This window comes from Cladophialophora carrionii (genome assembly GCF_000365165.1).
Source record: "Cladophialophora carrionii CBS 160.54 unplaced genomic scaffold supercont1.1, whole genome shotgun sequence".
Taxonomy (NCBI): Eukaryota; Fungi; Ascomycota; class Eurotiomycetes; order Chaetothyriales; family Herpotrichiellaceae; genus Cladophialophora; species Cladophialophora carrionii.
The window spans coordinates 5,710,158-5,725,060 of NW_008481816.1; the positions used below are offsets into that span (position 1 = coordinate 5,710,158).

General features: G+C 49.9%; 4 protein-coding genes across 4 annotated transcripts; 1 reads left to right on the forward strand and 3 right to left on the reverse strand.

Moving 5' to 3' along the window:
* Positions 1-275: 275 nt before the first annotated feature.
* Positions 276-632, forward strand: G647_02065 (uncharacterized protein; the record flags this gene model as incomplete). The annotated part of the gene is made up of 1 exon (XM_008725464.1): positions 276-632. The coding sequence occupies one exon, from the start codon at positions 276-278 to the stop codon at positions 630-632; it is 357 nt and encodes a 118-aa protein (XP_008723686.1).
* Positions 633-5,083: 4,451 nt separating this feature from the next.
* G647_02066 (uncharacterized protein) lies at positions 5,084-7,610 on the reverse strand (the record flags this gene model as incomplete). The annotated part of the gene is made up of 2 exons (XM_008725465.1): positions 5,084-6,140; positions 6,205-7,610. 2 exons carry the CDS (start codon positions 7,608-7,610, stop codon positions 5,084-5,086), a joined length of 2,463 nt encoding a protein of 820 aa, XP_008723687.1.
* Positions 7,611-8,334: 724 nt separating this feature from the next.
* Positions 8,335-10,127, reverse strand: G647_02067 (uncharacterized protein; the record flags this gene model as incomplete). The annotated part of the gene is made up of 5 exons (XM_008725466.1): positions 8,335-8,442; positions 8,502-9,251; positions 9,305-9,737; positions 9,796-9,858; positions 9,910-10,127. The coding sequence occupies 5 exons, from the start codon at positions 10,125-10,127 to the stop codon at positions 8,335-8,337; spliced, it is 1,572 nt and encodes a 523-aa protein (XP_008723688.1).
* A 765-nt stretch (positions 10,128-10,892) lies between these two features.
* G647_02068 (uncharacterized protein) lies at positions 10,893-11,869 on the reverse strand (the record flags this gene model as incomplete). Its single annotated transcript, XM_008725467.1, has 4 exons — positions 10,893-10,995; positions 11,060-11,325; positions 11,395-11,650; positions 11,727-11,869. The coding sequence occupies 4 exons, from the start codon at positions 11,867-11,869 to the stop codon at positions 10,893-10,895; spliced, it is 768 nt and encodes a 255-aa protein (XP_008723689.1).
* Positions 11,870-14,903: the final 3,034 nt, after the last annotated feature.

Sequence of the window (14,903 nt, forward strand, 5' to 3'; positions counted from 1 at the left end):
GCTTCTGCATCTTGATCATACTCCTCGAACGGGTCGCCAATGTACGGCTTTGACAGAGCAGCAAGTTGTCGAGCAAACTCCTCAGGAAGAGGTTCCGCTTGTGGACCGAGATACTCTGCTCCTCCACTCAGGCCTGTCTGGACCGCTAGATTCGGGTGACTGACCCTAGCCTGGAACGAATCACTTTCACCCCGAATTTTCGCAAGGTCTTTAGCACCTTCTTCAGCCTCGGCAAGGACCCTGCTGCAGTAGAAGCAAAGATTGATCAATACTGCATGGGAACGTTTACCAGGAGGCCGGTCTATCCTCCAACTTGTTTCCACGCAGCAATACTGGGTCACAATTCTGGTTCAGGCGGCAGTAACCATGCCCAAGTTAACTGCAAGGAATGTAACAAGCTGGGCACAGTATGCCTGTGGGCCAAGTTCCATCCTGACGTCCATACCGGCTATGGTAACCGTGACGATAACGGTGTTGTTCCGTCAGGAGAAGATCGCAGGTACAAGCCTGATGCGGAACCAAGAACAATCAATTTTGCGGGTCAAGAGATTCGCTGGATCCTGAAGAGGCGCAAAGAGACGCCCGCAGCTCCAGACGAGACTGCCTGGGATCTTGGGGGCAAGGTTGTGTAACCTGTTCCTCGGGGAACTTCCTTAGGTTGAGACAGACCTAGGGAAGGGTATCGCTGGGAAACGCGATATTCATCGTTCATCGATGCTCCCCCATGCTCTACGATTGAGAGGCACCTTCCCGTGGTGTAGAGCGTCAAGCTGACTGCGTCAGTGAACCAGGACCTCTCAGATGATCGATTGTGTTCACTCCGATTGCAAACGTACGTAGGTAGGCATATGCGGATCTGACAGTATCGCAAGAAACGAGCCACAGGCACTCGATATATCCGAAGAAACCCGCCTGAGCTTCAATCCTGTCGAACCTCAGCAGTGTCACGTCCAGTGTCGCGTTTCTCATTGCAGCATGCGGCGTCATTCAAGCCTCAAGATAATGCGATCAAACGATCCCAACATTCCGAACCGAGCATCTGGTGGGCACTACGTAGATTGGGCAATGATTGGGTTGTGATTCCAGCGACAGATGAATGCTAGAGAAGCAGAATGATGGGGCTACGGTCATTTCTTGACGGCAGCTTCATTCTTATGGAGACCTTCGTGTCCACACAGAAAACCTGGTTGATTCGAAAATGCGCCACCATTACAACGTTGCCGTTCCGGGACATGTGCGTCAGCATGTAATGGCGTTGAGGCAGATCCTGATGCTGAAGAAACACCGCAATGGTCATACATGTTGCGCTGGGGATGCTTCGCGGGCTCATGTCGCAACCTGTATGAGGTGACCAACGGCTCGCACCAGGCAGGATGACGATTTTGCAGAGAAAATACTCAGGGAGCTACATGGTGCTGCCCAAATGCCTGTCGAGCGCCGGGCAACGTTGTTGCGAAGATGGGGTACTGCCACTCATTCAAAACTACGAGAGACCCGTTGTGCTTCGAGGTGAGTTTTGACTTCAAGCTTCTCGGCAACATCTGCCCTTGCGTCAGAGATTCTGTGTTTCATCCTCGCCTTCTCCAATTCACCTGCGCCTCTAACTCGGGACCATCAGGGTCCAAATTGTCTCATCAGACTGCGTGTTCTTCGATCGCCTTCACTCGTTGCACTCATGAGCATCCCTCTCTGGTCTCTCCCCCCGCACTTGTTTCCAATGACTTCTGACGCGCCAGTCAGCAATTCCAGCAGATTTGCAACTATGGCTCAGCGATCGCTGTCCGCCAACGCACAATAGCCTGACCTCTTCTCTCGACGATGACCTCAATCTCCTCTTACCACACCTGGGCGTGAAATGAAGAGCTGAGGACACAATCGAAGAGGTGGAAGATATTCACAATGTCGTGGCCTGTGCCGACTAGACAGCTTCGTTCTGGTATCGGTCAAGGTGGTTTCTCGAGAAGTTCTGATGATCCAACAAGAGGATCAGCAGCCTTGATCACGAATTATGCATCTCAACCTCTCTCGCTCCTTCATAACGAGCGAATGTGGCACACATCTCTACATGAGCGCGTGGGGCATCTGCCATTCTTGCACACTTTCCTACCTCTCTTCAGTCACTCCTCTTCTTTCGTTCTGCTTCGGCATTCATTTTCTTTCCTTACCCTTACATGTTTGAAAATCAAGGAGTCTGGATACTCTGTCCGCCGGAATGTCTCGCTATCCTATGCAAGCCAATGAGTCTTGCTACTGATATGGAGCGAAACAATCATACACAAGACGGTCGGCGCAGGAAAGCCGAGTCTCACATTGCTTTGGATCTACGTTACAGTCGCCCCAGAGCGAGAAGATAATTATTCGACACCACCAACGCTGGAGGGCGGAACACATAGGTCTTGCAGTTGAATGTTGGCGCTCGACGTCCGAAGCAATCCACCTGGAGTTCGGAATCGGAGCTGCAGCGGTCCAGCCCAACAAGGTAGGTCTGAAGAGGATGACAGGGGGACGACAAGTATGATCTGGTTCGAGCTGTAAGAATGCCGATACGCTGATCGACTCCAATGCCTATGAGCCCATGGTCTCGCATGCTCTGGATCATTATGCTTGAAGACCGAAAGTACTTAGGGCCACATGTCGTGTGTTTCCAGCGCAGTTCCCGTCTCAACCAGCGCATGTACGAAAAGCGTCAGCTCTCGTCCAACGCTGTTCTCCCAAAGTCGGTACAGGCCGAATTGGCCATGCAAGTCAATGCGAACGAGGCCAACGGTTCTTAACGCTGGAGAAACATACAAGGAACGTCCGTTCTCTGACGGACGCGCTCACGAGGTGTCATATTCTTGCGTCCGAAGAACTGATTCTGCTGACTGACAGCTAACCCGGCGTACCGTTTCGGCCGTACCACCATGAGGCACAACTCGGGTTCAACCAGCAGGTCGATTGGTATCCCAGGACCTAGCGCTCGCTTTCACACACTCCTGCGCTTCTATCGACGGGTCGAAGGATGCGCTCCCCCCCACAGAAAACAGCTTGCGCAGTGCTGGTCAGCTTCGTCAATCGCCAGTCTTTGCGTAAGTGTGTCGTTGGCGTAGCAGCGTCAGCAATCAATGCGAGAAACGGACCCTACGCCAAGCTCCTGATTTGCTCAGATGACCAAGGTAGCCAGCAGCTGTTCAAATCTGTCTTGCCGACCTAGGTAACAGAGCCTCCCGCAACTTCATTGACCCCGGAACAAGAGAATTTGGTGTTTCGGCAGAAAGAGTTTGCTACGAACGGCAGCATCAACTCGGAGATGGCACTCCTCCTGCGCGAGTTCGATCCGGTGACCTCACGAGACCATCGACGTACCAACCTGAAGATCGTCGCACACGAAGTCAAGGAGACCGATTGATCAGGCTGGCTCCAGGACTCCATGGGCGGCTCTGATAATGCGTCGGGAAGTCTTGCTCAAATGTGGCGCTGGCTTGTATGATTTCTCCAGCTTAGCGACCTGAAAGTTTCAGACCTGTCCTGGGACTTTGTTCTCAACTCGATTCCCTTGGTCATCGCCATACCATATTCATCAAAACTGTCTCTGACCTCCATACAGCAGTCTCAGCCGAACGAGATTGTTTGCTTATTGGTGGCGAACCCTGACGTTATTGACTGCTGCCAATGAACCTTCATGGCAGTGACTCACACAAACTCTTGTCCACTGGATACAGTCAAGCCCATAGCCGTGGACACCAATGGAAGGAGCCTGACTTCATGTTGCCAAAGGAGATGTTTACTGAGGTCAGCATTCGCCATCCTAGCATTCTGCGCATAGCCCTAGAGGTGGCGGCTGTTCCTTTCTGCCGTTGATTCAAATAATCGATAGATCGCTTCCACATGCGAACAGGTTGGCCGATACCTATCGAAGCTCTCGAGCAAACACAAAACCGTATCCGTGGGCCGAGCTCCGGACAGCACAAACGAGGCAGTCAGGCATCGTAGCGACGCACCAATACACGGAATCGAGCCCAGCAATGACAAGCGTGAGCGAAGGACAAAGCGCATCCATGCAGATGTGGGGGAACGACACAGAGCAGGGAAGACCACGTGGCTTCTCTGACACGGTTCCTCTCACTCACTGACACCGCCAGCACTTCGTACAATCTTATCACAATCCTCGAGCATCGGTCTGCATTTGCCAACCAATTCAGAAGATCGACCGTCTGCCAGCTGCGGAAACGAGCGAGTCGAGGTCCAGGGTCGTTGTTTGCTGCTGGCGTCCGACTCGTGAGTGATAACCCATTTTGGAGCCACGGTTTTGATTTGATCTCCCATCCTCTGACGAAGGCTGGACGATCTTGCAGCCACTACCCTTGGACCATTCACAACGCTCGCTCAGCATAAATTGCGTTCCGAAACGCGCAGATTTGGATCACGACAGGCGTAGAATTGCGCATTCCCGAGCGATGGGTGGTTATGAAACCGGCTCCGTGCCAGCGGCGAGCAGTATTATCAGAAACGCTATCGTCAGAAGGCCCGACTGATATGCTTTTCGGCCCTCGCTTTCGTTTACGCCACGGCGGCGACGACCTCGTTCAACAAGTTTGTAAAAACCCCTTCTCCCACACTCTCACCTTACCATCTGCCTCTAAGCGTTCCCCCTTTCAGCGCTTCGAAGGATGTCCTGTTAGTGAATTTGTTGCACGACAAATTCGCCATACAATTATTTGTTGCACGATAAATTCGCCCACAACTGTTTGCTCCACGAGTATTTGCTCTACGACTGTTTTCTCCACGACTGTTTTCTCCACTACTGTTTACTCCACGACTGTTTGCTCTATGACTGTTTGCTTGATGACTGTTCGCTTCACGGCTGTTTGCTCCATCACTGTTTACTCCATCACTGTTTACTCCACGACTGTTTGCTCTATGACTGGTTTATCATCAATCAACGTCCTGGGAGCAAGTTCCTCCTGGGTGCAATATGCCGGTATGCGTTCCGATACGTGAAGATGCAAGGGTCGCGGAACCGTCGCGCAAGGGACAGACGAACGATAGGGGCAAGAAGAATGAGAATCAGAAACTAGAAAAAGAACACCAATCCGAAAGGCCTTTAGAACGTATATTCTGCATTGTTATTGATCATCTGCCTCACTTGATCCAGACCCATATTGATATTCGTGCCCATGTCCACGCCCACGCCCACGCCCTTCGAGAACCCTCCGGAGAACGGGTCCATACTGTTCATGTCGACGTTACCACTACCATCACGGTGACTGCTGCTGGACGCCGGGTCCCAATAGGAAAAACACGCCATGTTCATGCCGTTCCACATCTCTCCGAAGAAAGGGGCGTCGGCGAAGCTGAACGGCTGAGCCTCGAGGCAGTCAAGTGATGGGGTGTTTGCATCGGGATAAAGATCGGGGACTGGATGTCTGCTGAAGGGGGCCGTAGCGGTGGCTCTCGTGGCGGAAGCATCAGCACCGTATAGCTGTGGTGAAATTTGCGTGAGCTCGGGCCGCACGTGCACGGGGAGTCCCTTTTCTGCTGCCCCGAGCATCGTCGGCTGGAAAGCAAGGGGAGCAGCAGGATCACGCCCGTTCAAATCTGCAGTGAGGTTGTCTTGGGCATGTTGCAGATTGCCTCTCTCACAAGAAGAGTTCTGCAACCGGTCTCGGGCATGGGCCAGCTCTTTCGGAAGCAATGCTATCATTGCCTTGAGAAGAGTGTCAGTCGAGAGCATCTGATGCATAGAAGCGAATGAATGACCCACCGCCACGATACTCTGACCTGTCTCAATCGCCTCGTTGTAGTGCGACATTACCCACATAACTTTACATCCCAGAGCGATATCACCGACAATTATATCGACTCCACCCTCACCCCATCCGACGGAGCTGAGGAGGACATATAGCAGGGAGATGATGGATGTGAAGACCATATGAGAGAATACCACGTTGCAGCCTTGGATAAGCTCGCGCTGACACACCTGTCCGCTAAGCCTCAGGATCTTCTGGCATGCTTGCAGACATGCCGATGCATAGGAAGTATAGTCCATACTGCTGTATACTGATCCACCGGGCCGTGAAAACTTGGAGAGATAGTGCAGGAATGGTCGGTACAGGTACACTTGGACATGTGCATGTGACATGGAGAGGAGGTATTGAGCACTAGAAGGCTGTTCAGTCAACTGTTCGGTTCCAATGAAACTGGGAAAATACGATTCCCCCTCACCGTAACAATGACCTGGATTCTGGGTCGTCGTCGCCTAAACGAAAGCCTGGTGGCACGCTCGCCTCCCATGCTTTGAGAGCCTCTTCAATCGCTCCAATATTCTCGATGCTAACCATGTAGCTCGCCGACTCCTTGCCTGGGCTTTTGCTGATCCCTCGAAGCGGATATACGTGCCTCACAACTTGTCCCAGGATGTTGTGGAGTTTGATATATGTATTCATCCCCAGGATTTGGCACACTTCAGTGGATGGTTGAGGTGAAACTTTGGCGTCTGTGATGTATCCATCATTTGCTTCCACGGGTAGATCCTGGTCGACATTGTCATCACCCAGAGGTCTCGGCATGCCCACAATGGTTGCAAAGTAATTTGCGAACAGCCTGATTGTCCAGAAGACCCGCTTGCCGACCTCGCTCCTAATCGGATCACAATCTCTGAGCATGGATCGATGCAGACCCATCCGCAGGGCGAGTGTGAGTGTGTGGGAGAGGTATGAATAACAGGACCCGGTGCGGGCGGTCTCGATGAGGAAAAGATTCAGAAACACAATTGTTTGCAGGTTGGTTTCGTTTGCACAATGGCTGAGGTCGATCAAGCAGCGGCTGGCAGCGAAGAAACGAAGGCTAGCAGAAGTCAACACTGGAAACGTCACTCCTGAATAGGGGCACACGTACCCGTCGGCCTTCGCAGTGTCACGGGACGACTTCTGGGCATCTGCCTGGGCGAACAAGCATCCCAGAGCGAGCACGGCATACAGAAGGGGCAGGAACCGGAGCTCATCGGCCGTGTACTGACTCGGCTCAATTGAGTAGATAACATTCCAAGAGTAATCAAACGTCGGCCGGTGCAGAATTGGGGTCAGCGCATACGCATCCAACGCAGCGTCAATCAATGTCCGAGAACGCTCTTTGGAAGGAAGGTAGGCTGTCGCGGCAAGACCATAGTCTGGTTCGAATAGGCTGGGCAGCTGCCCGTCTGACCGCCGTAACCTGCGATGGACTTCGGCCCCAGCCCAATTTCTTACTTCTCGCATCCGCTGAATGAATGATCGGTCGCCGGAGTAGCCGTGATAGCCGTCTTCGCTATTCTCAGTCGCATGCTGGGTCAAGACAAACTTGTCCGTGGGGTGGAAATGGGCGCCCTCGACACGCTTGGGGCCCTCGTGAGAGCCTCCGGAAGAGCCACGGCTCCGGGGGCGTCGCTTTGGCGTACTGGAGCAGAGTCCCGGCTCTGGAGCACGGGTGGCTTTCTCGAGACACGCTTCCATTTGCTTCAGTCTGGTTTCCAGAGCCTCGAACTGGTCGACAGTACGGACACGCTTTCGGCGTTGGCGACTTGGTTCGGGGTATAGGCATTCTGGCGGTCGGTCAGCGGTTGTAGCCAGGGCAGAGGGCCAACATTCGAGCATCTTAGCCGCACACTTTGCTTACCATGGAAAGATGTTCTGCACGAGTTGCATGGGTGTTCCCCCGAGCATTTGACCTTTCGCCGACGACATGCAAGACAAGCTCTCGTGACGCGTGGTTTGCATTGTGTTTCATGACCGGGCGTGTCAGAAGTCAGTCTGTCCTCTGCGCCATTTTGAGTTGTAGGGCTGTGGTTTCCAACGGCCAGCTCTGCCGAATGGGGCGATACAGCGTCATCTCGGCGGTTTGCAGGACGGTCGGTGAAAGGGTTCTCGTCCAACGGTCGTGGCTCCTGTCGCATCCTGAACCAAGGTAGGTTACATGGCCGACGAAGAAGTCAAAGCCCATCGGCAAAATAGCTTGGACAGCACCTCGGATGCGTCAACGGATGGCCAGTGGACTGGGAAACAGCGGTCTTCGCGCTGAACGTGGATGTCACGCATATTTGAAGGAAAAGCGACCGGCCTCGAATCAGCATTTGTCCTGAAAAGGCGCCGGTTGACACCGGCTTTATTGGCGTAACTCCGTGACCGGGCCTGTCCCTGCATACGAGTCATGAGGTAGATTTCAGTCTCAGGATAGGATACGAGCATTCCGCGGTAGTCGCTGTCGGCAGACAGCGTTTGGTTATGTAACAATGGCCTATGTAGGCGGAAGAACAATCGATTCCAGCTCGTCTATAAACAGAGAATTCCTTCCAACATCTTTCCAAAACACCTGCATCCCTCAGAAGTTTATAGGGAATTTTTCCCGCAGGATACCTCCATACAGCCGCAAGAATATTGGGACGGGCACAAGGGCCAGAGTAATGAAGCCAAGCAAAGAATTTCCCCACTGGATAGCCACGATGTCAGTGGACTCACCGGCGAACATGGGGTGGGATGAAGACTTACTCCATATCCAAGTGTGTCGAACATCGATGGGCCCGCAAGCGGAAGAAACGCGCCGAAGAACGACCGTGTGACCGTGGTCGATGCGATGCCGGAGGCTGCGAAACGAGGATAGGCGTCTACAATGTAGGTTTGAAAGGAAATAAAGATCCCGATCATCCCAAATCCAAAGGGGAACAGCCCCATGATGGGCGAAATCCAATGTACCTGTGCTTGAATCGACCAGCCATACCAGAAGAAAGAGATAGGCACGAAACAGGCGAAATACAAGCACATCGTCAGCCGCATCTCAGGTTCGTAAATGCCGTTGTTCCTCTTCACAAGCCGGACGATCGTTCGGTCGCTTGTGAGACCGAAGAGGGCCTGTCCGCAGAGGAGACCGATGCCCAAACCGACGTAAGAGAGACCGGTCAACTCGGGCTTCCAGCCATATGTCCTCTGGAAGACCAATGTGACGGTTGTGAAGAGAAGGTACAGGCAGCCATAGATGAGAGCCAGGTAGATTGCCAGAGACGCTAAGATAGGAGAGAGAAAAAGCATTCTCACCGGTCGACTCAGGGCATGGATGAAGAGCGATGTGCGGGATCGCTCGTCCTGGACCGAGTCATAGCAACTGCGGAGATCGGGGCGGTTGAGTTCCCTGGCAAGACGACGTGTCTTCCGGCGGATGAGGATAGTCGGGTTGGTCTCGCGGTAGTATACGATGATGATTGCCGTGCAGGTGCCCCCTGCGATTAGGAGAGTCCAGAATACCTAGGCGAGACTTAGTGATTGTTCTCCACGATCGCCAAACCAGGGGCACATACCCATCTCCAACCTGCTTGCTGGGCGATGAAGCCACCGCAGATTGGTCCTAGGACCGGGCCGAAAAGAGGGCCAAAGGTGAAGATAGTCATGGCCGTCCCTCGCTGTTCCTTTTCATACATATCGGCAATCGCGCCTCCGCCAAGGGTCAAGCAAGCCGAGCCACCCATTCCCGAAAGCAGGCGAAAGACGGTCAACGATGCTATATTGGGTGCAAGAGCGCACCCAAGCTGCCACACAACAAAATGTACTGTGGCTGCGTTCAGTATGATCTGCCGACCATACATCTCACTCAAGGGAGAGAAGAACAAAGGCCCGATCGCATAACCAAGAACATACACGGAGACGGCGAAGGTCGTGGATATCGTCGAGGTGTTGTGGAAGTCTTTGCTCATGAAACTGGCCGCCGGAGCAAACACCGAGGAGGCAAATGGACTGCGGATGCGTGTCAGCGTGACTTGACTCGAAAGGCATGCTTGGTGTACCGGCGAACCTGATCAATGTCATGGAGCTTACGAGCAAAAGCACTGTCCATTTTTGTCTTGCCGGCCAATTCCTGCCGTTGCTCAGTACGCCTGTCCGAGCACCATGGTTGTCAGAAACGCACCTCGGATTCTCGGGGTCGTCTGGGCCATCCCATCCAACAATGCCCTTTTCAAGGCTTTGGGGCGGGTAAGGGTCGTTGCTGCTCGTCGGGACCTGCTGTGAAGTGGCGCTTTCAGATCGGGCAGGCCGGTCCAAGGAACTGCCGCCATTTTCCTTGGGCTGCAGAGGTACCGGCCCAGCACTCTGATTTCCGAGGCTAGGGTCGGTCGCAGAGGTCATAATTGACGGAGAGGCCGATGGCGGTGTCGTGGTCAAGTTCCAGGACGAGGTGGCTCGGGATCGGTGTCGCGGAGGACACGTATAGGCCTCATCCCAAACTTGTCGAAGAAAAGAGCCAGTACAGTCTCTTCTTTATATTTCTCTCCTCTTGGGGGCTGAACCCGGCTCCAGGGACACTCGGCACGCAGCAGACATCCGTGGTCCTTGGGCGCCTGTCCACTGTGGTCCGGAATGGGTTCTCCCAAATTGTCCTCGATGCATCCCGGCGAGTTGGATCAGATCTCCCGGGAACTGGCTCCATAGTGCCAGGCAAATCTTAATGCACAGATGAAGGTGACGTGTACGGTCTCAGACATTACAGCCAGGCATGAGGGCTCGGTGACGCTGCTGAGGGTCTGAGGAGGAGGTTGAGCGGCTGTCGGAGGTTACGAAACTCCCTTCCGCGATTCAGGTTAGAGCGATAATTAATCCAAGAGGAACGCCAATGGCGACGACGTGCCGACGACATGGCTGGAAACTTGTGGAGACCGGCCACCCAAAGAAAGCAATTCGGGCGAGGTGATCAAGTGAAGCAAGTTGTAGCTTAATCTACGTAAGTGACAAACCCGGTAAGCGTGGACTAACTCGCACAAGAGATGCGATTGATCGCCGCACGGCAGAAGTTCTATTGTATGATCTGTATTTGCTTTCCGAACCCTGTATAAACGATCATGCCTATTTTCTCTCATCCAGGCTGGACGGAGCCATGCGACTGTATACTGACGTTCAGGGCTTCACGTAGTGCTCAAACCACTGAATCGCCTGCAAGAAAGCATTCTCCTTTGCATAAAGCTGGGCGCGTACTTTTGGATCGCCTCTGACAGCAAATCTAGCACCATCACATGAGTTAGACTCTGCAGGCGAGTGCGACTGGATTCTGTCGAAGAGCTTACCCATGTGAAACACCGCTGTAAAGATTGATCTGATACGGGACCCCGATCGATTTCAGGATGTCCTCCGACTCATGCCTTTTCTCTGGAGGGAACTGAGCGTCCTCTTCTGCTGCTGCGATTGCTAAGGCGCCTGTGATGGCCTGAAGTTCGTCCTTTTCCACTTGGGTTGGATGTGCCAGGTAGCCCACGTCAATGACTCCCTGACCGGAGCGCAAGTGTCGTATAACATACTTTGCACCGAAGCAGTAACCAGCGGCACCGATTTTCTGAGCGCCCAGTTAGCGCAAGCCCAACGATGGCATTGGCAAAGCAACGAAGGGTGCAGCTGGACGTACTTGACATTTGTACTTGGTTCGCATTTCCGAAAGACAGCGCTCAACAATCGGGTCAATGGTTGACGGGAAATGGCCAATGCCGCGTTGGCTGTATCCACCGCTGAACCATTTCACAAAGTCCAAGTCACCGATTCGGTTCAGGTCAATCGCATCGCCATAGAAAAGGTCGGGCATCAGGACGAAGTAGCCATTGGCCGCGAACTGATCCGCTATCAACTGGGAGTTGATGGCGCGATGGCCCATTACATCTGACAACCTGCCACAAGAATTAATCCCGTGTCAGGAGCACATCGTGCCATGAGATCCCACAGGCCCAAGAACTGCAAACTTACAGAAGGATTCCGTGTTTCGTCGAATTGTCCTGTGGGTATTTCACGTAGGCCTCGAACCCCCCGATTTCGACCATTTCTCCAGTCGCGGTGCCTTCATGTTTGATGCCAGCATAGCAACAAGCACTCGGAGGGTGGGAAGTCATTTTGTCGAAGCGGGTGGGAGGTGGGATACATCCAGACGGATGGAGGCGGGAAGCGCAACTGAGTCTTGTACTTCAACCAGAGGCCATGCCCCGACGCAGCTGATACCACGCCTCTGTAGTGCCGAAATATGCATTCGCACGGTCTTAGGATCTAAGAGGCGTCATATTGATCTTTCCAGCGTTGTGGCAGCGTTATCTCCGAGCGCCTTTGCTACCTCATGGACCCAGCGTGAATTGTCAGATAATGGAGCTTGATCGACAATTGTGGGTTGTGATCGAAGCTCAAGATATCAGCAGGTGGCATAACAAGCGGCACTCGCCGCCGCTGTATGGCTCGGAAGACAGATTGCCTCCGTGCCGCGATTGAGGTTGAAGCCTTCCCTCGGCGACTCCTCCTTGAGACGCCCAGCAGCTTTACAGACCCACTCTTATTGCAAGGACCGGGTCACACTATAAGTGGACCAGACAGCTCATCTGCATGGACGGGCCTACCCTAAAAATAGCCACTGTTCGACTCCATCTCCGCCGTATAACCGCGAGAAGCTATTTCTGCTATGGCTGAGGCGGTACAGTGGATGGAGCCTCTCTATCTAAGCCCGCGTCGGGCTAATCCATACACGAAGATTAGATAGTGGAAGACCACTTCGTGCTGTGTAGTACCTTATATGTTTACTAGGGCTAGAAGATTTAAGTTGTTGCAGATCTACCGAAATCGCTAATAAAATGTTAAGGACGGCCTAAGGCGATAGGCAGAGAGTAATAGTCAAGGGTCTCAATAGTATTAGGTATCCCTAGACCTCTAGGTTATATAGGACTCGAAGTATAAGAGGAGGATAGGACTCTTATATAAGAGGCGCGAGAGTTGTATACGTCCTCTTAGTAGGCTTAGTAAGCTTTAGTAGCTGTTCCTGATATACTTTAACCTATACTTTAGCTTAATGTAAGGCGTGTAAATTTTAAGGTTTAACTTAGGAGAGAAGGGATTATATAAGGTACTACTACTAAAAGATAATAATTAAAGAAGGAGTCCTAGAAGAAATAATTTAAGCTTAATAATATAGCTATAGAGTACTTTAATATTATATAATAAAGTTATAAAGTACTTAAAGAGTTACTAACTATATAATAAACTAAGAGAGTTAAGAGGTAATAGCTAGATAAAATAAAAAGTAAGTAAGTATTAAGTAGTAAGAGTAATAAAATATATTTAGATAAGAAGTAAAGTTATAAGATTAACTAGCGAGAGATATAAAGTATTAAGCTATAATAAGTACTAGGGCTATACCTTAACTACTATTAGAAATAGAAAGATATAGCCTTAGTCCCTAGTAGAAGTAGAAAGATATAGCCTTAGCCCCTAGTAAAAGCGGAAAGATATAGCCTTAGCCCCTAATAGGAGCGGAAAGATATAGCTTTAGCCCTTAGTAAGAGCGGAAAGATATAGCTTTAGTAATACTTATAAATTTAATATAGTAAAGTAGTAGAATACCTATAGATTTAGTAGTAAAGTATTATACTAAGCTAAAGTATAAGTTAGAGTAGTATTCTTTATAACTTTTTAAAAATTTAAAATAACTATAATACTTTAAATAGTATCTTTATCTTAATATTATAATTTAACTTACTAGAATTACCTTTATTAAAGAATAGTATAGTAAAAACTCTCTTTTATATAGTATATAGGGTTTTAATATAGTTAACCTACACTCTTAGTATTCTTTAGCCTTTCCTCTTTAAAATTATTTTCGTAGGGTCTTCGCTAAGAAGATTTACACCTTTCCTTATTTAGTTTTCTTCTCTTCGCTGCACCAATAAGCCACACACCTATAAGCTACCTTTCCTTATTTAGTATTCTTCTCTTCGCTGTACTAATAAGCCACACACCTATAAGCTAGATTATCTCGACGCGATAACCATTACTTTAGTATATAGTAATATCGCGGCCGGTAAATCGAGTAAAGGAGACCGTAATGGCCGCGATCAACGCCTATTAACTATTAGGAGAAGTATAAGATACATTGGCGCTGATGATTATAGTTAGCGCAGTAAAGGTCTTAAAGCTACTCGCGGAGTAATATTACGGATTTCCTATCTACACGAGTAATATTACGGATTTCCTATCTACACGAGTAATATTACGGATTTCCTATCTACACTTACTCAATCTATATAACCTAAGATACTATACTAAATTAATAATCGTAAGACTTCTTAATATAAAGGTAATTAAAGGCGTTCTTATCCTAGATAAGGAAGACAAGACACTAAGGGTATCGCTTAAATTCGTTACCAGTCCCCTAGTATAAGCTATATACTTATTTAATACCCTTCTATATTTAATTTCCTTCCCTTCGCTATATTCGTAAGCTATTTACTCTATACTTTATTAAGCTATACACTTCTTTAATACCTTTCTCTTTTAGATTTTCTTCTAGTCGCTACACTAATAAGCTATATATATATTTAAAGCCTTTCCCTTTTTAATTTCCTTCTCTTCGCTATACCCGTAAGCTATATCCTATCGACGCCTTTCCTTATTTAAACACTCTTTATAATAGTAAACGTATAAATCGTACTAGAGTAGATAATTTATTATTTAATTAATTACCTATAAGGATAGCTCGCTATAGCTCTAAGGGGCCGGCCTAAAAAGTATTCTAAAGAAGAAGCTCGTGCTCGCAACGCCCTATTAAAAAAGAAGAGCCGCGAGCGTATATATAGTAGTATAACTTATTATTACCGTAATAAGCGACTGGCTCTCGGCGAGATAGTATTTAGTCTATAGTTAATTAACCTTATAGACTAATTTACCTAAGCCCTTCCTCCTGAAAATAATATTATTATACCTAATTACGAACCCCGAGCTATAAATAGTAGGTCTTATACTCTTAGAGATAGCCTACCTACTTAATATATACCGTAGCTACCTAAGTCCCCCTTAATAACCTAGACGACTTAGATTATCTAAACTTTCATCGCTTTACCGCTACTATTAACCGCGACTTACTATCCGAGCCTAGCGATACTTTCGTAT